General features: G+C 35.0%; 1 protein-coding gene across 7 annotated transcripts in view; it reads left to right on the forward strand.

Moving 5' to 3' along the window:
• EML5 (EMAP like 5) overlaps positions 1-25,340 on the forward strand; it is a 104,701-nt gene that overhangs the window by 8,478 nt on the left and 70,883 nt on the right. For all 7 annotated transcript variants that reach the window (XR_006163001.1, XM_042779366.1, XM_042779367.1 and 4 more), the window contains exons 2-6: positions 11,427-11,586; positions 13,860-13,958; positions 14,520-14,588; positions 16,883-17,068; positions 24,243-24,378. Coding sequence is in view for 6 of the 7 variants with exons in the window: in XM_042779366.1 (XP_042635300.1) it covers positions 11,427-11,586; positions 13,860-13,958; positions 14,520-14,588; positions 16,883-17,068; positions 24,243-24,378 (650 nt within the window). In the remaining variant the exon portion in view is untranslated. The remainder of the gene's footprint in view (positions 1-11,426; positions 11,587-13,859; positions 13,959-14,519; positions 14,589-16,882; positions 17,069-24,242; positions 24,379-25,340) is intronic.

A 25,340-nucleotide genomic window follows, 5' to 3' on the forward strand; every position in this document is an offset into this window, starting at 1 on the left:
TAGGAGCTTTCCTTCATGCATTGTGCTTTTCATAGCCAGCAGTCACATCACCTTCTGATCTGATTCTGTCAGTGCTCACAGGCAAGGTCAGGTCAGGTCAACCCTTAAATGGGAAAATGTCTTGGTGCTGTAGAAAATGCTTTTCTTGATTTGGTAGTTGGGTCTTTTTCTCAGAGTTATTGCAACACCACGAGGCTCAAGACAATGTCTGAGAAGAACAGGGAATGTAACCAAAAGCTTAATGTTTGATTCCTAAAAATTGTGAAGTATTTCTGCAGACATGTAGAGGTCTGCCCTAATCTTTCAGTTTTACCCAATTGCAGTCAAAGAAGTTGTATTTCTGATTACCTGTGTTTTCAGTGGTTCAATGTTAGTCATTCTCTTGTCATAGGGAGAAAGTAGATTATGTTCCTGGTTAATTTTCTTAACAGCATTATGGGGTTAAGATACTGTGTTTGCAGTGTTATTATGGCAGTGATAGGCAGTAACTCAGCATGTTTCAATAAAATTGAATTGTTGATTCTTTTTATCCCCCTCTAATTTTTTAGATTGAAAACCATAGTGTACATGTTCTGTGTGACATGTAAAAAATTAGTTTAGATTTTACTGTAATAAAACAAGCATTGTAGGCTTTTCAAAAAACATGTGTGCTTGAAACAGAACCTGAAATAATTACAAAAAGATGTTTCTAGTTTTATTTCAGGGTTTTTGAAATTTAGACTGGCACTGACATTAAGCTAACATATCCGTAGAATTTAGTCTTACCTTTTATAATATCTCAAGGTTTTCTTTTTTACTTCAAGATGTAGTTTACCTAGTTTTTCAAAATACTATTATGCAACATACAGAGTTGTATTTGTCATTTAGGACAGCTCTTTTGCTTAGTATCAATGACTTTAAAGGAAAAATAATTTATGATTCATTGAAGTGGCAAAGGTGTCTAGTCTGTGCTGATCAAGATTAAAATTTAGATTTGTTAAGATGCACTTAAATTATAATGCTGTCATATTATGCTCAAGGAAATTGGTTTATTCACAATAATATTTATTTGACTTTAAATAAACTATTGGTTTTGCTACATTCACGTGGTAAACAAAGCTACTTGGCACTTGAAATACCTTGAAAAGAAAAATAAAGCTTTAATTTTGCTTGAACTTAAGTAGCAGAGTGTGAAAGCTCCCATAACCATCTTAATAATTTGTTTGAATTTTTAACCTAGATGGTGTTGAATGTTCTCTTCAAAATTCATGTAGTGAAGATTTTTTGCCCAATGAGATTCTGGTGTGTCATCTGGCATGGTATGAATTTCCCCTGGTGTAACAGTGAAGCACCTTACAAAATGTTATAGATACATACAAATCACCTTCATTAGGGCACAGATTGCTCTGATTGCTCCACTGGCTACAAAAGACTTCCATTTCTACAAAAAATGCCCAGTATCGTTATTTGCATTGCTGTTGTAGCTATTACCATAGTAATAGACTTTGAAAATGCAGTGCTTGATTTGCACAAAAAAAGGTCAGAATCAGCCAAGATTACCTTAACTCTTGGTAGCAAAAGCTATGATTGAATTCTTAAGCCAGGTTTATGATGCCTGTCACTTTTATATTGCGAAAGATAGAAACCACAAAGAGTTCCAGTGTGTGCACCATCTGATAACACCACTACTACTCTGCATTTAAAGCAAGATGTCTTTGTGAGACCACTTCTGTTAGAAAAGCAATTTTCCTTACTATTTTTCCTAGCTGCTAGAGGATACCTGCATTATTAAATCTCCAAAGAAATACTTAATCTTTTCTTCAGAGTAGCTGTCCTCAGCCTACCTGAAGAAGACTTTCCTTCAACAGGGAGTCCTCATTACTGTTGAGAGATTTTCTGCTGGATTTCTTTTCTTTTGAATAAGTTCTGTAAGATGGTTCTTCCATGAAAGTACTGGGTATTCAGATATTACTTCAGAAAATACAGTGGACAATGCTTCCAACCACTTTTCATAGATTTCTGGTTTCATTTCACTGCTTGATGTTGCAAGCTTTTTCAGAGGAATTCCTTTATGGTACCTGTTGCTTTGGATTGCAGATAGGATGGATCAGCATTCATAACTTTATGCAGAGATCAGTTTGATTCTTTTGCTTTAAAAGCACATGTCAGTTTAGAAAAAAAACCCAAAAAAATAAAAAAAAGGCCCCCAAAAACCCATCCCAAAACTAAACCTTCTAGTCTAACAGCAACGTCCAACTTCTAATAACTCAAATATTCATGGAGTCATCTTTGATAAATATTTTTAGAGGCTCCTCTTTCAGGGTTTGAATTCAGGACTTGAGAGAAATATGTCCAGAGAGTGAGTGGTCTAACTGGAGAGAATAATGTCAATGTGAACAAAATGATCAGCTTTGGAGGAGTAGTACTTCCACTGATGATTTAGCCAGATTGAGAACAGATTACATTCGGGGAAATCTTTCATTTGCCTTTTTCACTGTCTTGACTATAGAAAGTATTACACCTTAAACTTCCTTTGGTTTTATATGAAGTATATTGATAAGATATTTGTCATAAAATTGCGTGTAATAAAGTGTTTGATTCAGGTGAAAAATTCAAGTGAAAGAAACAAAACAAAACTGAGGCAAAGGAAGAGATTTAATAATAAAGAAAACATGTCCAATTAGAATTTAGAACATGTCCATTTAGAATGTTTAGAAATTGCTCATAGTTGCATTAAAATAATTGTGTTCTCACAATACTCATGCATTTCACTCCTGATTACTTAATGCATGTTTTACTTTACCCCAACTGAGACTGAAATTTGTAGATATGACATATTTTTGTAACAATGTTCTGAAAGAGTGTTTTACTGTTTTGATTCTTTCTATTTATGGGGTACATTTCTTGTGACTAAATCTAGTTGGATATTTTAACGGTGACCCTTCAATTTTCTGAACCATTGGGTAACTTATTTCAACAGCAAAGCTCCTGTAAATGTCAGACTGTGATACAGGTGCATGCAAATATTATATATACATGTCATTGGGGGAAAAACCCCAAAATGTATTTAAAGGTAAAAATCACTTAAAAATTATGCATTTTAGTCATGGTGGTTGGAGGTCTCCATTTTATCAAGACAGCTTGCATGCAGAATGAGTGGATTAATTCTGTGTTTTGGTTAACTGACAACAGTATAAACCTTCTCCTGACTTTTAGAACTATGCTAATCCCTGTTCCCTGTTTATAATCCCTCTACAAGAGCAAGCAAGGTGAATGATGCTTTATCTTAGATCAAGACAAGGCATCTGACAGCATTTGGAAATTGCCTGAAGATTTATTGTGGCGAGTGTGACATTTTAAGTGAAATAGCCTTCTGGAGTACTTGGGGAAATAAAGGGAATACTTGAAGAACTGGTAAATGTTTGCTTTGGGGTTTGTTTTAGGTGAAGGTTGAACGTTAGATGATATTTGTGCTTTTTAGTTACAGGTTCCTCTTTTGCTTACTGTTTTTTCAATTGCTACTTCTTCTGTAATATAAATTAATACCACAAAAATAAATCACCTTTGAAACATTATTCAGTAATAATTTATAAACAATCATGATTTTGTCTTTTGCAGGTTACAGCATATGCTTATGAGAATGAGTATTACATTATGTTACATTCCTTGTTGGATTAGTCAACAGTATCAGTATTCTTGAGATAAACATAGTTTTTAAGCAGAAGACTTGTGTTTTCTTGAAAGCTTTAGATGTGAATGCTCTTTATCCATCCTCTCCTTTTTATTGGTTTTTAGTAATTAAGTTTATGAGCCCACATGGATGACATCTTTCTTTGCCTACTGACCACACATTGACTTTTGCGTCCCTTTGATATTCTCTAGTTTTCCTATGCTTCTTTCGTTTTTTTATTTATGGTTCTGATACATGTGGGGATTTTGTTTGTTTTAGGAGAATGTCTTTTGTGTAAATACTTTTGTGACCTTTATAGCATTTTCATAGTTTTTGCCTAAACAAGAGTTCAGATGTTGTCCCAATTTTAAGTGGTGTCCTGGTTCCTTTTCTGGGTGCCAAGTTAGATGCTGGGATGGTCAATTTGCGACAAGTGTTATAGAGATCCTTGACTTCTTTTCTGTAGGAAAACACCTCTGTTGAACACCTGCAGAACACCTGTGGCCTGATATACTCAAGAACTCCTGAAGGAATCTAGTGTATCTGCAGTGCCCAGGGCTGGCAAGATAGTGTTCTCTTCTGCTCTAAACCGTCTTTGGTTGGTAATGAAGTACAGTCAATTGAAGCACAGAATTAATGCTGTGCTTATCTCAGCTTTTTGCAAGAGCAGCTCTGACACTGCCTTCTTCCCACCATTCCTTACATTAAGCCAACTGCTAATTTTATCAGGATAACCTTTCTGTATAAAAGAAGAGCTTTTCAAAAATTGTCACTAGTTATTCTGTGACTCCACTCAAATATTCGGATGATATGTTCTTGTGCATTCAGAGATTTTCATTAATATGTCCCATAGGAGAAAAGACTGAATTGCAGAAATATGAAAGAAAATTGTGCATTCTGTGATATTTTCCCTGTGTGATACTAGAAGCTCTAGTATAAATTTTTAAAATAATAAATGGAAGGTTAATTTAGTGGTTAAAAACTGTTCTAAATCTCATAGAGAAGAAGCAAATCATAATGACTGGGTAAAGGGTTGTTCAAAGGGGCTTAGTAGTAGTGAAAGATTTAGGAACAAGAAAGTTTTGTATGTCAAGCAAGTTTATTTAATTAACTGGTACGGTCAGAAGCATCCAAAATAACCTTTCTTTGAAAAGAAGCTTTTTTAATAGTCTTGGCTAAAAAATTTGGAGTAAACACTTCTTTGACCATGGAATGAGTCTTTGTGCACTGAAAAATTAGTGATTTAAAATATAACAAGAACTTTTACCATTTAGTTTCACCTTCTAGACTATATCTCATGACAAAATTTATTTGAAATTAATTCTGTTTGTATTTTATAGGCATGTTTGTCTCAGTTTCCCCATAATTAAGTGGTTATGGTGTGATAATCTTTACTGAAGTAGTTTCTTGCCAACTGGCAAGAATGGTAAATTGGTGTTTCCACTTTAATTTTAAACTGCATTGGTTTTGTAATCTGTGATTGTTTTGTAGGTTTGTATGCTTTTCACCACATGTATTCAGGAGCAAAGGACTGCTTTCTAACTTTGTGGCTGACAAATCCTTACCAAATCATTTACAAGTGCTTCCTGATTTGTTAAGGGAGCTCTTTTGGGTCATCAAATCTAGTGACCCAAAGGAGCTGAACAGCTGCACTGCCCCCTCCTAAGTTACTGACAGCTGATTGCACTTCTGGTTTTCTCTTTACTTTTTTTTTTCCCCCTCTCTCTCTTTCTTTTGTTTTTGTTTGTTTGCTTATTTTTGTTTTGTTTTTGATTTTTTTGTTTCCTTGCTCCTAGTTCTGGGGGAGTCATGTTTGACACTTCACATGTAATAATGGTTTAAATAATTGGTCCTAAGTCTGTGCATTGTCTTGTGAGGAAAGAAGGCAGTTGGTTATTTTTTTAGGTGGAATTCTTACTTACCCTCAGGCTCTGGTATGTCCCATTATTGTACCACCATTATTGTTCTTTAATATGAATAGCTATTAAAGAATAACAAGAAGAACATTATCTTAGGAAATTTATCTCCAAATGATTCTGGAGTATATATTTCTAATTTTCATGTGAGAAGATTTTGTAGTAGGAGCATGTAAGTAATTTTTCTATAGTCTTTTTCAAGGGGCTTATTAGAAAATATTTTCCTTTGTAAAAAATCTAGCAACCCCACTCAGTCAAACTATGAGTTCTTCTATTGGCACTGGCAAAATCATTCATATTTGAAAAGAAGGGGAATATCTTTATTTTTAATCAGTTTTCTACAGATGATAATTTACTAGAAAGCTGAAACCAATCCCTTCCTCGCTGTGGAGGATATGACAATGCAAGACAAAAATGGACATCTTAATGTAGGGGAGCTCCCAGAATATTTTACTCAGTTCTCACATTCAATGAGTTGGGAACTTTGCATCAGTGTTGCTTTACTCACTCTCTAACTCTTGTCTTCTCTTTGAAGTACATTTTTTTCCCCCCTCCTTGGACTTCAGGAACAAGTAGAAGCCCAAAACAATCTTTAGGATTCTCTGGGTTATTTATAAATTTTTCTTGTTAATGTAAAAACATTCAGATCCAAGAGGAGAAAATATGGAATGGTAATGAGATAAACTGCAGCTGGGAATAACAGTGTGAGTTCACCATCCCTGTTTCCACTTCAGACTCTATTATTTTGAAGAGATGCTTGTGCAATTTAAGGGAGCTTTAGAAAGCTATATTGGACATTATTGGCTATGGGGCACTAACTGTATGGAAGGCTGGTAGTGATGTCCATGATGAATACTGCTTGGTTTTGTGTATGGAAAATAAGTGTGCTCTGACTTGATCTGTTTAAACTTTGATGAGAGATGTTTGCTGATTACAGCTCTTTCTGCTTTAAGATCGTAAATACTATGACAGAAATGGTTTGTAGCTTCCCCTATTATTCTTTCTGGGAAATATGGATAAATGACAGCAAATAAGAAAATGTTCTCAACTGTATGTAAAATGTCTGTAAACATACCATGAAAATATTTTGCTTTATTTAAGCACAGAAACAGTTTCACACTTAAAATTAACTCTTAATTAATAGATGTCTGAGATGCTGTTATTTTACTGCAGTATTCTTTTGTGCATTTTTACTGGTGCCCTAGTTTTATGAAGCTCAGGAGTAGTCACATGAATATATTCTTGGATTTTCATCCAATATTGTTGCTAAGGAAACATCATCTTTAATACTGTATCCTTGTCTGCAGCTTGTCTCTATTAATCAATGCCTGCTAATGCTCAGCATAAGCCAAGTAAAGATGAAAAAAAAATTAATTTCTTTTATTATCAAGTAGTTTATTATTGACTATTCTCCTTCAGGATCCCCTGCCACTACAAACATCACACAAATTGGAGGGTCTTGTCCATGTCTCTAGTTTCATTTCACATAGACACAACATGGAGAGTTTGTTTTGTTTTGTTTTTTTTCATTTGCTGCCATTAGTATTTAATATAATAATTTAACATTGGTCTTGTACAGTGCATGGATCTAGTCAAAATGTTGGGAAATGCTTACAAATTGCTCTAAAAGGGAGAACCATTTCTGTATGCATTAAAAAGAGGAGCTTTCCTACTAAAATGGAAAACATCCCTTTACAGTATGCTGTTAAAACTACTACTGCATTTCATCCCAATTTGAGTGTCTGGCTAGGAAAAGACCTGTCATTCAGACATACCAGTGGAATCTCAGTTCCCTACAAGTCCAGCTATTTGGTTTGTTGCAATAGTGACAGGCAAGATTTTTGAATTTTCTGTTTCTGAACTCTTCTGAGATATACCAAGTTCTAGAGCTAATTTAAAAATTAATTTGACTTAGCAGTTTGTTAGTGTAATACCTGCTTTTTTTCATGGTCATGTTTGCCTTTTGGACATGTTCTTACATATGTACTTCTTCAGAGACACTACATTAGATCTAACATCTGTTGTGGAAAAGCCCAGGTCAGAAAGGCCAGAGGCAAACAAGAAGGCCTGAAGAACTTGCCTCATTAGGAATATCTGTTTCCTTTTTTGGACAAGCAGCAGTATCTCCTTCATCAGCTTAGTCATCCTTCAAGGACAAGGAAAGAAATCAAGCACCAGTTTACAGTCTAGCAGTGTGGGCTAGATGCAAGCACAGTTCCAGCAGTCTAACCTGGATGGGTCATACCAGCTCTCATTACCAGGATAGTAAAGGGAACACGAGTTCTCTCCTTCTGAGTGCCTGTGTCCTTTTCTTCTGAGCGCAGAGCATCTTATGCTACTGAGCAATCTCTTCCTTCTCCCTAAGAAGAAGATAAAAGCAAGAGAATATCTGTGAGGGACTGTACCTAAGCCCACAGGTCCCACACTAACAGATTTGAAAGCTGCCTTTAGAGCTGAGCCATACTCATGCTTGTCTGCCTGATCTCAGGAACTGGATGGATGAATGGCAGCTATTGCAGATACCATCCCAACAGTTGTACGATTTTAACACCTCAGTAGAGGTGTGTTGAAGATCATACCTAGAGTATCCAGAGAGAGCTCAAACTCATTGTTAGATCCTGTTAGCTGCATCACACCCCCGAGTTCATATAGTCTGTGTTTGGAAAGTGTTCATTGTTATTTGTTTCTGGGCACCCATTCCAATTAAACTCTTTGCACTAGGAAGTTGTTTAAAGTGTTCTGCTCAGGGCTGTTCTGAGCACTCTCAAGTGTGTGAGTTGTATCAATGCTTCTGCTCTAGCGGTTAGATCAAAATACTGTATTTTTGTATTCATTGCTATGCTTATAGGGAGGGCTTGATCACACAGTCCAATGAAAGAACTGAAAAGAGACACCATATTGTGTAAATTGGAATTTAATTCTTGATTTTTCATGAGGACCCAACATTTCAGATCCATAATTCTGCGTGATGCCCTATGGGATTAATAATAGCTAAGAATTTATTATTAAGGAAACACATTGTCTTATAGTTCATATCTCATGTCAAAATCATGTAAATATGTGTAGTAGTAACTTTGTTTAGTGTTGGTAACAGAAACAGTAATCCCTTGACTTTTTCCATGAGGCTCTTTTTCATCTGCTCTGATCGCCTGTGGGGCAGATAGAATATTTACAGGTAGTACTTTAAGTTGTCCTTCACTCCTTGGTCTCTAAGAAAAGATGAGGAACAGCTTTGCTAAGTAGTTTCCCTTAAACTCACTATATTTGAATTTTTTAAAAAAGCTTGCTGTCTTAAAATATTTATTGTACATTTATTTTCTTCTTCTTTCAAAGACTGTTAAGAAAAGTTTTTAGCAGTTTAGAGGCTGTAGTGATAGGGGAAAGACGTTGGTAATTCTACAGTATCGTCTGTTGTGATTAAAATGCAGGCTTTGGATCTTTATTTGTGTGCATTATTATCCCATATCAAGGCAGAATTTGAGCTCAGTTGTTCAAGCCAGTATATTGTATTGTAATGTAGAAAGAACTGTGATACTGCTTTTAGTTATTTGCCATTTATTAATTAGAAATAGAGGAAACCTTCTCTGTATTCACCTAATATTCTTTGAATCAAATTAGTTTGTATCCTTGGGCTAAGGACAATGTTCTCCTTTTCCTTTTGTAGTGCCTTTACTGGTGTCCCTTCCATCTCTGATGCATTGTGTTCCTCTAAAGACTCTAGACTTTACTTGCAAACATACAGAGCTAAGTTTTGGTTGCTATAAATTGTTTTGTAAGGTGTGGTGTGGGGATGCTTTTGCATGTATGTGTGTCCGTGGGGAGTTCTGAGTGTTTTGTTGTATTTGTGGTGTGGTTTTTGCTTGTCTAAAAATGCAGTATGCACTTGTAGCACAGATCAGGATAGGACTGAAGAAGTGGTGAGTCAGATATGAGACTGTGTTGTTTCTATTTTCCTCCTAGTTTTTGTCTCTTTTTTCTTGCTTGCTCTTTTCCCTTCCTTTTTCAAATTTCTCTATTGTCCATTTGGTCTAATCACTCCCTTTCTGTGGTGCCATTCCAAAAAATAACATAATTTTGGATGCAGCATTTTCTCTTCCTCCAGATGCTTTTCCCTTTTCCTTTGAGTACGCCATCTGCCTTTGTGTGCTCTGGGAGATGGGCAGGTGTTAGTTGGGATTAGGTGGCAGAACTGAATTGAAAGGTGGTAAGTTTTGCTGCCAGCTCCTTTCTGCAAAGTTTTTTAGTTGTGAAGTTGCTCTGTCAAATAAACAAGAAGGGAAGAACTAGAGAAGCAACTCTGTAAGTGTTGTGAAGCAAAGTGGGGAAGTATTGGTTGCTTTGTCCTGGTGCTGAAGATAACGGAGTAGCCAAAAGCAGAAATTCCCATAGCAAAATGGAAAGGTTCAGGGCTTTTTACCTTTTCAGCTTTGAACTTAGTCCTGCTCAATGTTGCATGTGGAATTCGTCAAGCAGTATCAACAAAATGAACTACTGCTTTAAAACAGAAAATATATGGAAATGTATTGTGTACTGTAGTGTAAGCACCTTCTAATGTGGTTTTCTCTTTCTGTATATAGAATATGTATACATCTTTTGAATTAGGTATTTTTTTCTGGTGATTTCCTGATTAGCTTTAACCTTACTGGTTTTGTTTATATTTATAGACTTCCCTTGTCTCCACCCTTTGAACTTTATCAAAATCTGTTTTCAAGTTATCATCTTATCTTTACAAAGTGCTCAACATTTCTCCTTTCCAAATAATTTTGAGAAGATAAATATACTTATTGTGTGTTGTTAGTGGTTCTGTCCACCAGTCTCTCAAGATCATTCATTAGCCTGGGATTCATCAGGCTGGGAAAATTTTTAGCTAAATTAAACAACCAGCTTTAGAACATTGTCTTCCTGACTTCTATGTGGTATTTCTACATCATTCTGGGCTGCTGTACCTAGTATGTGTGGAACGTGATCAAGTAGTTTTTTTGGGTTTCTGTTAGAATATATTCTTATTTTTCTGTATTATGAAATCTGAATCCTCAGACCTCATGTTCTCCCTCACAGCTTGCTGGCATTAAAAAAAAAAGAGGAAATATCTTGCTGACTAGAATGTTTTCTAGCTTGGTCTGAGATTTGGCAAAACAGTTCTGATGATCCTCAAGTGCACTCTGAAAGACTGAAATACAAGCTATAAGAAAATTCTCTACAATATTAAAAATGTGGAGAGCTAATAATTATCCAAAACCAGCTATTCCCAATTGTTCTATATTAAAATTAAGACATTCAAGATAATCACTGCTAAGTTCAGTCATCTTAAGTGTAGTCATTGCCTCTAGTCTAAGCTAGTTGTGCTTTGGGTTGCTATGCAGTCAGCAGAGACAGCTCCAGAAAGCTGTCCTCTTATAAAAGGGACATCAAATACTGTGTGGAATAAAGAACTTTTGGAGATGTGCGTCTCTCTCTGTTGATGAAGGATGTGTAGATAGTTAAACACTAACTTCTGTTTTCCATTGTTTGTGTTTTTAAGTTTTAAGATAGAAAGAAAGGAAAAAAAGGTATTTCTCTCAGTGTGTGAAAAATCTGACCAAATTTAGTAGGCACTTTTGGAGCAGAGTGTTATTGACTATTTTGCAATTCATTTAAATGTAGAAGGCTTTAGAAGGCTAAATTCAAGAAAGATGTTGGTATGTACTGTATTTAGAATTCCATAGCTACTGTGGAATCTGTGATACAAAATGACTCTTTATTATCTACTATCCATAGGAAAATACTGTAAAAGAATTTTTAAGGAAAAAAAAAAAATGCAACTAACTAGGCAAATAAAAAAGTTTCCTGCAGAAATATTTTATATCTTTCTTTTTTGGCAGCCTTGCTTTGCACCCCGAGCGTGTGTTGGTGGCAACAGGTCAAGTTGGGAAAGAGCCGTACATCTGCGTGTGGGATTCATACACTGTGCAAACCGTATCTGTTCTGAAAGATGTTCACACACATGGTATAGCTTGCTTGGCCTTTGATTTAGATGGTCAGGTATGTAATTAATATTCTATTTTCGAACACCTGAATAAGTTGTTTATTTATTAGAAATCTTATCACATAGTTTTTCTTACAAAACAAAAGTGTATTATCTCAGATTTTATCTGCTTAATCTCAAGTTAAGGAAAATAAAATCACATTACTAATGAATGTGATTTACATTTGGCAAGAAAATTGCAACTTCAAAAGCTTTTTGAATGGAGATGAGGTGGTAGGGAGTTTCTTGTGCTCTGTGGGCCACAGTTCAGGGTTATGCCAAGTGCCTGGTGACAGTGGACCCCCTGTGCAGGGGCATGTCTTGTGCCCAGAGCCGTGGCATCCCCGTTGTGCTCCTTGTCTTGGACCCTTCAGGCAGTGTCCCCTTCTTTTCATGCATTTTGCATTCACTGGTGGCTCTCCACATTCTGATTGTTTGTTCAGACTCATGTATCCTGTATCTGAAAGTCTAGAAAAAGGTTTCATTGGATTATAATTTTGTTGCTTTTGAACATTCTCTGAGTAGTAAATTGGCTCTCAGAGCTGCTACCTGTAGTGGAGATTGTTTTTACCAGACACTTGCTCCTCTGAGTAAAGAGGCTTTCTTATTAGAAATGGAAAATGTAATGGTTCTATTTACATGTTAGGTAGCAGCTGAAAAGGTATTAACTGAGAAAATCCTTTCTGGAGATGTGTTTTCCTGGTCTGTGAAACACTTCTTTCCCTCCCACTCAGCCTTGCAATGCGATACTCAGATTTAGCTGTATTGTCAGTTCCTCTTGCTTGCTAAAAAGGTCAGTGTCTGTTAGTTACTGCTGTTTTCTCAAGTGAGGATGTATTGCAGAGACCAGTTGCTGTCCTTAAGAGAATATCAAATGGAGCGGTGTTGAACACACAGAGGAAAGCCTACCTGTAGCTTGTTTCTGTTAAAACATGTTGCAATTGTTGTAGGAAAACTGTGGTTTGTTGAAATGACCTTTCATTACTTAGGAAGTCAGCTTCTAGAGCTAGCTTCTTTCTAGAACATAATTTCTACTTCACAGTGCTGTCTTTTATCAATATTGTTCTTGTATAAATTTGTGTCACTCCCTCACTTGAATGGCCTTCATAATTTAAGGCCAAGATACATCAGATTAGGATTGAAATACCCTAACTTTTCAAAGATGGAATAGAAAGATTAGCTTTTGTACTATTAATAAATACGAAACATTGATAGAAATTGCATTTAACTTGTTTATTTTTCTTTTCATAATCATGAAATCAGTTTTTCAGTCAGTAAAGGAATTATATTATTTGGAATAGGTTTCTGTCTTGGGGAAAAAAGATTATGATTCAAGTTTGGAGTTTGTTTTTGCTTTTACAAACTCACTGAATAATCTACATAGAAATTGAAGCTAGATTTGTCTTTAATGTGTGTAAGTATTAACTGCTGAACAGTGAAAAAAGCTTTGCCCAAAAAATTTGAAAAACTTTCATTTATCAACAACAAGATGGCACAATTCATGCAAAAACTGAACAAAAATATTATTTTTCTTAAAAAATTAAACCAAATCACTCAGCTTTTATTTTTTTAAATATTCTGTTAGTCTCTCTGTTGGGAATTTCTATAGGAAAAATAGCATTTTGACTGGTTAACAGATACAAGTGACTAATTTAGTCAATCATTTGTGTCAAAAAATCTCTTCAAGGTCACAGTCAAGACAAGACAGGCTGCAAAGCACAGGAAGAGCTCAAAATTTTATTTTTCTTAATTTTTTTTTTAAGAATCTTTTTGTCCATCCTAGTTTTACAGTGTAAATGGCTTCAAGGTCTTTCTGAATTATAAAGACTTAATGAAATTATGTTTTGTGTTTATCTTCTTAAGATTGAAGAAAAATCTTTTCTTTGTATGTCTTGAACTTGAAAAATAAATCCTAAATTCTGCAAGTTACATGTAATTAAAGATAAACATATACAGTTTCATTAACTTCAGTGATTATTCTTTTTTTGCAAATGTCTCCTGACTGCAGCTTGCCATTTGTGCTTTATATGATTATATATATTAAACTTTATAAATCAGAAATATATTGTTATCTAGTAAGGTCTTTATGGTCATGATGTTGTACCTGAAAAGATGCATCTGTGTAAGCTTTGGTGTAAGATATAGCTTATGTTTTTTTCTATATCAAAATGGAGCTATTGCTTCTATCTCAAATTTGTTACACATTTTTTTGCAATTAATTCAAAATAATGACTTTAGCTTTTGTTAATATATTGAGTTATTTTTATTTGTTTAATTTGGACACCTGTAGCGTTTGGTCTCGGTTGGTTTGGATTCAAAAAACACAGTTTGTGTATGGGACTGGAGAAAAGGAAAGTTGTTATCAATGGCTCCTGGTCATACAGACAGAGTAAGTATAACTAAAAAGTCTGAGCATCAATGTAATTTTAGTTTGTTAAACCATGTGTGTATGTATGTACTAGAGCAATGTCAAACAAAACCCATTTTGTTTTAGAAATTGAATTTGCCTAAAGGTTGATATGCATGAAGATGTGAAGATATTTAAGATGTGTGCACTTATTTCTAGAATGAGAAGTGTAACTCAATATTTATTTGTGTATGGTTTGTTCAGACTGAAAACATGTAGGGAAAGTGCAGAATTAATGCACTTCTTAGACCCCAATCCCCATATGGGAAATCAAAATGCAAATAATTGCTTAAATTTTTGCAGTCTGTAAATGAACCTTAATGTTGTTTTATTATGTGTTTTAATTACTCTGGGTGGGGGGGGGGAAGCCAGAACTATATTGAGTATAATTGAAATTTCAGTATGAAATGAGAGGATAAAAAAGTCTTTCCAATAGATCCATTTAAAGCATTTCAGACTCCCTGTTAATTTGCTGAAAATTTTTACTATTTTAACTGTCCCGTACTAAAAAGGCTGCTGACATCTTGGGGGTTTTTTTTGCAGATATTTGATATTTCTTGGGATTTGTACCAGCCAAACAAGCTCGTCAGCTGTGGCGTAAAACACATCAAGGTAATGAAACAACTCTTCATTTATAAAATATTTAAGCTGCAGTAATATATACTCTATAAAATAAACAAAAATAGAATCTAAAGGGAATATAGAATGATAATATGGAAGGTCTTGTGTAAGAATAATCTTAGTTCTTTGAACTGCAATAATGAATCACATTATATTAGATTATACTAGATCATACTAGATATGTATAGTGAAAAACAGACCCTCTCTGCTCAAAAGACTTCACGCCCTGGCAGAAGTAATGTAGTAGGAATAAAGCAGTTGTCAGTAGCATTGTATGTAATGACTGTAATATAATTTAAAATCAGGTTCTCTAAAGCACACTGTTTGAAATCCAAAGTAGTGTGCGACAGGATGCACATGTTTGACGTGACTCCAGGTACTGGAGTTTCTGAATCTTGAACAGTGAGTGAATTGCTGCACCACAGAGGTGAAATGAATTGAAAAACCATTTCTTACCATTCAGAGAGAGTATGGGGAGACAGTGGAAGAGAAGGGAAGAGAAGAAGCATTTTCCTTTCCCTGTGAATTCTTTTCCCTCCTTTTATTCTTACCTTTTTCATCTGGAGCATTCTGTCTGTACCTGTTACAGGATTCATAATTTGGACAGTTTGTGTCTTTTTCAAGCATGCTCTGTTTGATCCATGTAGCAAATGCTTTGCAGAAACAACTTCTTCAGATTTAACTTTGTCAGATGGATTGTCAATGATTAGGAGCTGTGTTTCACATCAGCCAAGTCACTGTCTTTTCCCATGCACGGTTTTCTGTGTTACCACATAACAGCAGTAGATGGCAGCTTGAAAGTTCTGAATTGCTGTTGTGTTTAGGTTCCCATGGTGGGGAAAATGTGTTGCTTTTTATACAATGAGCTTTTAGAATAGTATATATTAATGGCCTGCTTGAAAAAAGTCTTAAATCTGTTGGCTACATTGCATAAGTCTGATTTGGCATAGTGCTTAGCATGTCAGTTACAGAATTCCATGAACTTGCTTAATAATAATCTTTTGTTCCTACTTCTCAAAGAGGACCTTTATGCCAATAGTAAGCTAATATTTGCCAGCTGTGATATAGTTTATTGAAGATGGCTTTATGATTTCAAAACATATCTGTTTAAATATCAAAAGTTTGAGGAACTTTTAAGGCTCTACAAAGCCTTTCTAAATAGCAACATAATTTTTTTTTAAAATTGCTGTTTCCTCTGAGAAAACATTATGGAAAATCAGAATTCTGGAGGTATTTAGGCATTTGGATCAGGCAAAATATTTTTGTTGATGTGTGTTTTTCTTAAATCACACATTCTTGTTCTTTGAAATATCAAGAATTAATTTCATATTTTTAATACTATAGTATTTTTTCTCAGGTGATATTTTATGCAAATTTTAATAGTGCTTAAATATTTATGTAGATAATTCCAAGTGAACTGATATTGAGGAATTACTTTTCTTAGATACATCACCCACTTCTGCATTGGAGCTAGGTTGCTCACTCCACCACTAGCAGGACTGGGAGAGAATTGGAAGGGTAAAAGCTGGAAAACTCATGGGTTGAGGTAAAGACAGATTAATAGGGAAAAAAAACCTGCATGTGCAAGCAAAGCCCACCAAGGAATTAATTTACTGCTTCCCAGGGACAGGCAGGTGTTCAGGCATTTCCACAAGAACGCATGTAATAGTGACTTGGGAAGACAAACATCAATGGTTCATGTTGTGTGACCTAGGAGGGAATTCAAACTTGTGTGATTGCTGCAGTTACATACAAATGGTTTATTAGAAAGTTCTTAAAAATCTCTGCCTCAGATGGCTACTTTGTGTGATCCATGGTTCTGAAAAGAAATACGTCTACAATAAAACCAGCTGCCTTCAAACTGAGCAAATAGTCTTATTAGAGATCTACATGCTTAGGTAGCATCTTTAAATATATAACATAACATAAAGTACAAATGTAGAATTTTCAGCACAGATGTCTTACATCAAAGGAAATTAATTATATTATGAAATGCTTTTCAAAAATAACTGAAAATATAACTGACAAATTATGATTTGAAAGAACTTTAGTTTAATTTAATACTGATATCCCAAAATTCCTTCCCAACTACTCTGTTATGATGATTTTATGGAAGATAAAGTTGGTAGATAACATAAAACATTGTTAAACTGGAGAACTAAGGCATGGAAAAGGGGATAAACGGTGATGTCTTTTGCAGGTAAGACACTTCTCTTTCAGATGTACACATTAAATGATAAACTATTAGCAAAATAACCATCTTTCTAAATCACTTTGTGTTGCAGTTCTGGAGCTTGTGTGGCAATTCATTGACACCAAAACGTGGTGTCTTTGGCAAGACTGGTGATCTCCAGACTATCTTGTGCCTCGCCTGTGCAAGGGATGAAGTGACGTATTCCGGTGCACTGAATGGAGACATTTATGTGTGGAAAGGAATCAACCTTGTACGGACAATACAGGGAGCACATGCTGTAAGTGCATCTCTCTAAATTAATATTGAATGTTAAGTAGATTTCTGGAAAGCTGGACAGAGCAATGCAAGGTCACCTTGTCTGTGTTCCTAAATGGATTCAGCATGTCTTATTGGAATATTTTTTTAGAACAGTATACAGCCTTGAAAAGTTTCACCTTAGTGAAAGTTTAATAAAAATTTTCCAAAGTGTTTGGTAATATCTTCTTTTAACTGAAATGTTTAATATGAATATAAAGTGATTATAATTTTGCTATGTAAATTTTAATTACATTTCCCATGTTATTTCAAAGCATATGGATTTGTGATTGAAGCATGCAGCAAAAACCCCCACTTTTTGGTTTCCAATCTGATTTATGCATTCTAAACTGTGAAAATCCTCATTACCTCTCATTTGATAATGTGCAGGATTTGACTTCTAATTGTCCAAGTATCATGTAAAAACAAAGCCAACCAGTTTCTGGTTGGTTTAACCTATGAAGCGTGAAACTGCTCAGGTCACTTTATGAAGCTGTATGATTTGCTGTTTGAATGTTAATTTCTGTTTTTTAAAAGCATTGTACATTCCTGATAATATTTGAAGTTCTCATATTAGCAATTTAACATGGTGTGAAAAAACAAGCATATGAGTTCTGATATTGCAGCTTCAAAATTCTAGATAAAAATAAATAACAGTTAAAGATTCTTGCTTGTAAGAATGTGTATGTTTTAACTGGCCTGCTGGACTGGTTGGCCTGACTTTTGTAACTGAAGTGTGAGTCACTGTTTGATTTAATCAGGTAGAAGAGAGGGGATGAAGTGATGAATGTGTGTAGTAGAGGTAGGTGTCAGTTATAGTAAGGAGACTCTTGGTTTACCAAAGATTTAGAAATACATTCAGGATGATTGCAGCTTGTTGAATGAACTAATAATTAATTCAAAAGTGATTGGAGAGCTTATTCAGACAGCTGTGTAATGACACTGTCTCTGGTTATGAAAAAGATAAAGTTATGAAGAACATCTGTGTGTGTAATGTATCCCAGACTATATTTTGCATTTGAGATTTCTTTGTATACATAGAAGTGAATGTGTGAACATATATATAAAAATTACAGATAAATACACACAAGCATACTGTCCTGTATGCATCTGTAAAAATATTAAATGTATTCAAGAAAGCCCAAATTATAAATCAGGAAGTATGATGTGGAGTTATCCATGATTTTTGCTCTGTAACTTCAGATCTAGTTTCAGTCTTTATAAGAAGTGTTCAATAGTGTTCTGTTCTTTTCTGTGTTTTCCTGAGATGATCGGACATTGCATATGCATACCTTGATTCCCAGAGGAAAGAGTGCACTTAGTCTCCTGCTGGAAACTGATGCCAAATATTCTCCCATCCTGTTGGTGCTGTAGGAGACAGCTGCCCTGCATATTAACATTGTTGTTACTTGGACTATTTAGACTTGCAACAGTTTATTTCTCAGAATAATGCAGTGCTTTTCAGCTGTTTAAGTGTGAAATGACACAACTGATAAATATAAGATGATGAGGGCTTGTTGCACCATTCCCTTATGTGCTGTGTCAGTTCTTGGTTGTTCATAAGATCAAATTTGAAGTGCAGTAACACTTATCTTCAGTAACATCAATGGACAGAGCTCAGGTGACCTTGGAGCAGGTCTCATTTAGCCTTCTATTTTTGGCTCTGTCATCTAGGTTCAATGGAATTGTACTTTGCAGTACTAAAAATTAAATAGGGATACTAGCTCATGCCTTTGAAATTAATTTTTGCAAGAGATTAGAGTCACTACAAATCTCACCAATTTCAGGGGAAAAAAGCCCCAATAAAATATGAAAACTTCTTTCTAACAAAATGAAACCTTGTTTTTCAATTAAAAATTACCTTAAAGGATAATGTTGACAACTACTCTAAGCCCAACTATGGAAGCTTGGAATGACAATATCTCTTCAGCCATACTAAAATATTATAATGATATTTTATGGCTACTTAATAATAATGTACTTGATGTTATAAATTATAAAATATGTTCTTCTTGTCTAAAGAAAATGTAAATAAATGACAAGATTTATGGTGTATGTATATTGTTGAAGGGACAGTGTGCATGTAGTACGGAATTGATACAAATTTCTCCTTAGCACGCCAATGTTGAAATTGTCATCCCTGCATACCTGTTCATCATCCTGCATCACTACTCCTCAACAACTGTGACATAAACTGCAATCTTACTGAAGGATGGCATCATAAATACAATTCTTTTCTTGCAGCACAATCAGCAGATATCTGAGATACTGGAAAACAGTTTCTAAAGCACATTAGTGATTTGAAGAAAATAGTCCAGCCCCAGATTTATTAAGTTATTAAGATGTTGTCTGCATTAAAATAGAAAACCTGTTCTTTTCAAAGGTCGGTTCTCTTTGTTGTGGTTGCCCTAGCTGAAAAGACATTTTTCATTTTAAGAACAATTCGATGTGAAAAATAAACCATGATCTCCCAATATGACCAACCAAGGAAACAGATAGCAGCTTTAACAAGCAAAGTAAGAATTCTTAATTCAGACAGATTATCTGTTTTCTGTCATAGCAATACTAAGAGAGGGGAGAGTTTCCTGCAGATTTCTGAGTTTGAGTAGAAACAAAAAGTTGAAAGCACATAAGTTCAGGTGACAGAAGAATTAGTTGGAAGAGGATTAGTGAGCTCACTTAAAATAGAAGTAAGAATGAAAAGTCGGAAAAGATGGAAATGAGCAGGGTTTAGGAGTAAAGGCACAGAGTTCATGTGCAAGGAACAATGGATAACAATGGGAAACTCAAATTCTAGATTTGCCTCCTAAATAATAATCCTAATAATGAAAATTTTAAAGGGGAGAAAGAAAACAACATGAAAACATTTGTAAATTCACTGGCAGTGGTAATACTCCATGAGGTTATTGGTAGGTGATGGATTTGGTTCTGAAAAGTTAATAAATACCTTGACTAATAAAAAAATAGTCTTTAAATAGAGGTCTCATTTGTGTACCAGTGCAAAGAACAGATTATAGAATCTTCCACTTATCACCTTATATGTTCTAAATTCAAGGTAGTCAATGACTGTTAAGATATAAAAAGACATTACTTGGATATTAAAATTGTATGCTTAGTTAAAACACTGTTTTAAAGATTCTTGTGTACTATGCTTTTGCTTGCATAGCAAATGTACATAAGACGCTTTCTCAGCATATGAATAATTAATTTTGAGATAGTCTTTCAGAGGTACACATTAAAGTTGTGTGGATTGATGTCAGAAACTGAGGTTAAATAACAAGCTTGAGGTTAAATAACAGGCACTCTGTTAAAACTATTGCACGCCTATGTCACTTGGCTAGATACTAATTAAATATAGATGGAAACAATATAATGAACTTAATGGTTTTAAGCTGGTATCATGTACCAACACAGTAAGTCATGCAGTATTTTCTCCTGCTGCTTAGACTAGTCATTGGTTTCAAATGTAACTGTCCAATTCTTTTAGCCAATGAGGTATATGGACAACTACTTTAAATTTTTGTAGTAATATGCACATTTTTAAACAGTTTTCTGGATTATTTGTTAGACAGGAAGATCACAGTGTCTCTTCATTGTAAACTCACTGGCACCTAGATGTTTGCAATCCATTTCCTTACTGTGCAGTATGAATTGGGAGAGACAATGCCTCAGAGGAAGTGCCCAACGTGTGTTGCTTTACATGCTTTACATTTCCGTGTCCTGTAGTGTATAAGGGAGTAAGAAGCAGGCCCTGGAGTTGTTTTTGTGTTGGGATAGTGTCTCTGTTCCCCATGTTGCTCTGTAGTAGTCAGTTGCTTGTGAAGTTTCCATATGATCTTCCAAACTTGGTCCTAATTATAGCTAGCTGCAGTCATCATGTGTTTTAGGAATAGTCAGAGTTAGAGTGGTGGGTTTTATACAAACAGCTGCATTTAAATAAACTGACACTTGACTTTTGTCCGTTGGGGACAAGATAGGTCCAGCAGCCTTAGAAACCCATAAACTGCTTTAGTATTGGGAACTTCTTGGATTCAAGTCATGGCTAAGTATTCATGCAGGAGGGATCATCTCTGTTAAATTCTTTTTATACTTCTCCAGCTTTCAGCTATAATTTATGATAGATCTGGGCATTTATTTTTTTATTTGCTCTTATTCAACTATTTTTTTCAGATTTGAGGGAACACAGATGTGATACCAGCTGGTTATGTTGGAAAAACAGGAAATATTCAGCATTCTGAGAAAATGTTGATCAATTTGAGATATTATTTCCAGAATTTCCATGTTCATTAGGGAGTGCAATGAATAATGTGTAAAAGAAGAATGTAGTATGCCAAGCTTCATAAATTTTAAGATGGAAGTCTTTGATTTACACCTTTTGTTTCCATTCAGAAGCAGAGTCTTTGCGGCTCACATTCAGTAAGTGCAATTGTTTGCCCCTTATTGCTGCTAGAGGGCTTTTAACCATCAAGAATCAAATTATGTTAATGACAATTTCAGGCTGAAGGATTAAAGAAGCATGAAGACTCCAAAGTTGATTTGCGTTAACAATTTTGTCAGTTTTTAAAAGGAAGGCTTTAGTGGAGAATTTACCGGCCAAGCTACCCCACAAAAGAATCTGTCTTTTCCCCTTTAAGTGTGAGCCTAACAATTATTTGAAATGTAGTAAAGCTCAGCTTTTTCCATTAGATGCTTACAGTCCCCATTAATGAGGGAATTTTCATAGTTTTCACCTCGTTCTCTTATTCCAGTGGCACAAAGACAGAAATGAGTGTCCTATTGCATTTCAAGAGATTGAGCAAGCACATCTGCCAAATCTCCTTGACAACCAGCATGTCCTTTTCAAGATAAGGATATTCTGTAGAATGGAAAACAGATTAATGCTGGATCCACTTGATCTTATCTTCAGAGCATTCCGCCAGCTCCCACATCACCAAATGTCTGATTATTTTTTAATACTGACTAATTAAATAATGGATTTTGGAAAGAGTTAATTAGAGAAAAGAAAATAATTCTATTATCAAGATTGCATTCGAAAAAGAGCTTTAAAAGACTTCAACTTGGACAGAATTCAGCATATGCCACAAAATGAGCTGAAATTCCTCTAGACTTTTATTTATTCCATAGCACCTAGAATCATAGAATCACTAAGGTTGGAAAAGGCCTCAAAGATTAGAGTCCAACTGTTAACCTGGCACTGCTGTGTTCACCACTAAACCCTACCCACAAATGCCACATCCACCTGTTTTTGAGCACTTTTAGGGATTATCTTTCTAGGATTCCCTGGGGAGCCTGTTCCTATACCTGGCAACCTTTTCAGTGAAGAAATGTTTACTAGTGCCCTATCTAAACCTTCTCTGGTGCAACTTGAGGCCATACTCTCATCCTGTCACTTTTTACCTGGAAGAAGAGACCAACCCTCACCTGGCTACAGCCTCCTATCAGGTAGTTGTGGAGAGTGATAAGGTCTCCCCTGAGCCTCCTTTTCTCCAGGCTGAGCAACTCCAGCTGCCTCAACTGCTCCTTATAAGACTTCTCACAATATTAAAGGTTAATGGAGTAAAACAGACAGACACACATGAAGAAAAACAAATAGCTTGTGCTGTATTTTCAAAAACCTATAGGCTCCTAAAGAAACAGGATTTTCAAGATGTTAATGAGAGTTAGCCTTCTAATCTGTTTATGACTTAAAAATTCCACTACATTTCTGTTTAGACACGTACTGCTCCTGAACTTGTATCTTGTCATAAAAGTCTCTTTCTTGAGAATGGACATGACATGGCAAAAAATATGAGTTCTGTCACCGTAGTCTTTCAGGTTTGATTGTCATTTAACATTCTAGTAGGCTTCTTTTTTTGTGAAAGCTGAGAGGTTTCTTTTTTCTTAACGTGAAAAATTATATCCTTGTTACCAGATGATAGAGAATCAAACACAATCCATATTTCATTATCACTAGTCCATTATGATACTTTTCTTAGTTGTAATATAAGAAGAAAAAGCATATTGGTAGGAGATAATAAGTCTTAAGTACCCCAGAATTCTCACAAGTCACATTGTATCCTAATTTGTTCTGTGAGTGTACAGCCTTTTTTCCCCCCAAAAAGCCAATTTCTCCTTTGCAAATTGCTTTCATCTTTGCAGTTAATGTGCTTCATTAGTATAAAATCTGGACCCTAGCTAAAGAACTGTTGGAACTTTACCTTCTTTACAAAACTGAAATTTCAGACCAATATTATAGAAGATATGTGTATATTATTGTCTGTTCTACTTTCTTTTGGGCAGGAATTACAGACAGATTTTATCTTCCATTTTTTTTCTAATGCTCTCTTGTTTACTTTTGTCATAGGTGAATATTACATACTTTAAATAAATGTAGAGCAATTTTTTAAACTTCTCATAGGCTTATCAGCTAAAGTTGCTCTTTCAGTGGCTTAGCTTACTGAAATGTGTGAGTTATTTCTGAACATAAGGCTAGTGAGTTTTGTAGGTAATGGAAAAACCCCTCAGTAGTGTGTATGCCATTTAGATGTGTAACATGCTAAATCCAATACAGTCGCTATGTGGCTATCGTGTCTTTATTTTACTACTACACGTATCATTCTTACCCTTTTGTTATCTTGAAGAAAACATGTATCAAGTGAGTTAAAGAAAATGGGTTAGGTGATGTTTCCTGATGTTTGCCTTTAAAACAAGAATTTATATTAATTTTTGAATGGTGTAGCATGATTGTTATTTTTTCTTAAGTTTTATTTCTAAACTTAAATTTTAAATCAATCTTAGTTTAAGAAATAAAAAAAAAATCCCAGATGTTTTTTGTGTTGTTGTATAGCAACTGAGTACTGGCAACACAGGCCCTAAAGCAAGCCTAACAGAGATTATGGGAAATGTTCATGCTGACATTTATTAGAGTTGGACCAGGACCTAGGGTAAGAGGATGTGAAACTAAGCTCTTTCTAGGGATAAGAAGCAGCATCACTGTGATGATGATCATCAGAAAGAACACATTCTTGCAGCAATTCACTTATTTATCACTTGTTAATTCTGCTTGTTTTGAGTTTGTTTCCATTTCTGACTTCCTCGTATTTGAAGCTTGTATTAGTTGCATACTGGTTTACTCTAATCTGTGTTTGTTCTTAAAAGTAACTTTCTTATCTCTTTAGGCAGGAATTTTCAGCATGAATGCATGTGAAGAGGGATTTGCCACTGGTGGCAGGGATGGCTGTGTTCGCTTGTGGGACTTAAATTTTAAACCAATTACTGTGATTGATCTCAGGGAAACAGACCAGGGATATAAAGGTAAAGAGAAGTTTGTTACTTTCAATATACCAGTAAGATAGGAAATTTATCAGTCTTTTGAACAATAAAAGACTTTTAAACCTGAAAACTTCTTTTATGTATGTTACTATGAGCTATTTATGTTACTATGAGCTATTTGCTGGAAATAGAATATATCATGCCTACTAGTATGAAGTCACAGTTACTTTTACAAACAGTATATATGATGAGGATGTAGAAACAGATTTAATTTTTTATACACATTGTTTCTAGAGCACGGCAAGGAACAGTAATGCTTTAAGAGAACTTGAGGCAGTGAGATCTACAGTGTAAAACAATGGAGTACAAGGATTTAATTTGCTAGTTATCTGAATTTTCATTAAAACTGTTTGGATGTTATCTACAGTTTTGTGCAACTTAGAACGCTGCTTACTTGTAACTGTGAATTCAGTTACAGTTCATGTCATGCTAAAATTTTACATAGAGTGTTTCCCATATTGTTGCTGTAATGATTTAGGATAAGAATACAAACATGTACCAAAGCACTCATGTCACTTACAGTATTGTTTTTGTTAGCATTTGGTTTCCTTCACCCCTAATCACTCTTTTTATTCTCTAATATCTTGACAAGACTTTGAAAATGTGCTAGAATGATAGCAATGAGATACTCAGGGTCAATACATGACTGAGTATAGGTGAAGTCTTTGTATATTGTAATTGACATATTCCCACCAAGATTGCAAAGTATTGCAACAAGATGCAATACATTCCATTTTAAATATGCCCTGCAGTAGAGTGGCTCTGTTTCAAATTTAATTTTACTTAGCTGCTGCTTCTCAGTTCTGATGCATGTAGCTGAAAGCTGTTTCATTCTCTGTTTCATTCCATTTCATTCTTTCAGACTTGTCCACTCCAGTTTGCCTCCTTTACTTCTGATGTAACAGACTCTTACCATAAACTTTTGCCTTGTTAAATTCCCATGA

Source organism: Catharus ustulatus, chromosome 6 (assembly GCF_009819885.2).
Source record: "Catharus ustulatus isolate bCatUst1 chromosome 6, bCatUst1.pri.v2, whole genome shotgun sequence".
Taxonomy (NCBI): Eukaryota; Metazoa; Chordata; class Aves; order Passeriformes; family Turdidae; genus Catharus; species Catharus ustulatus.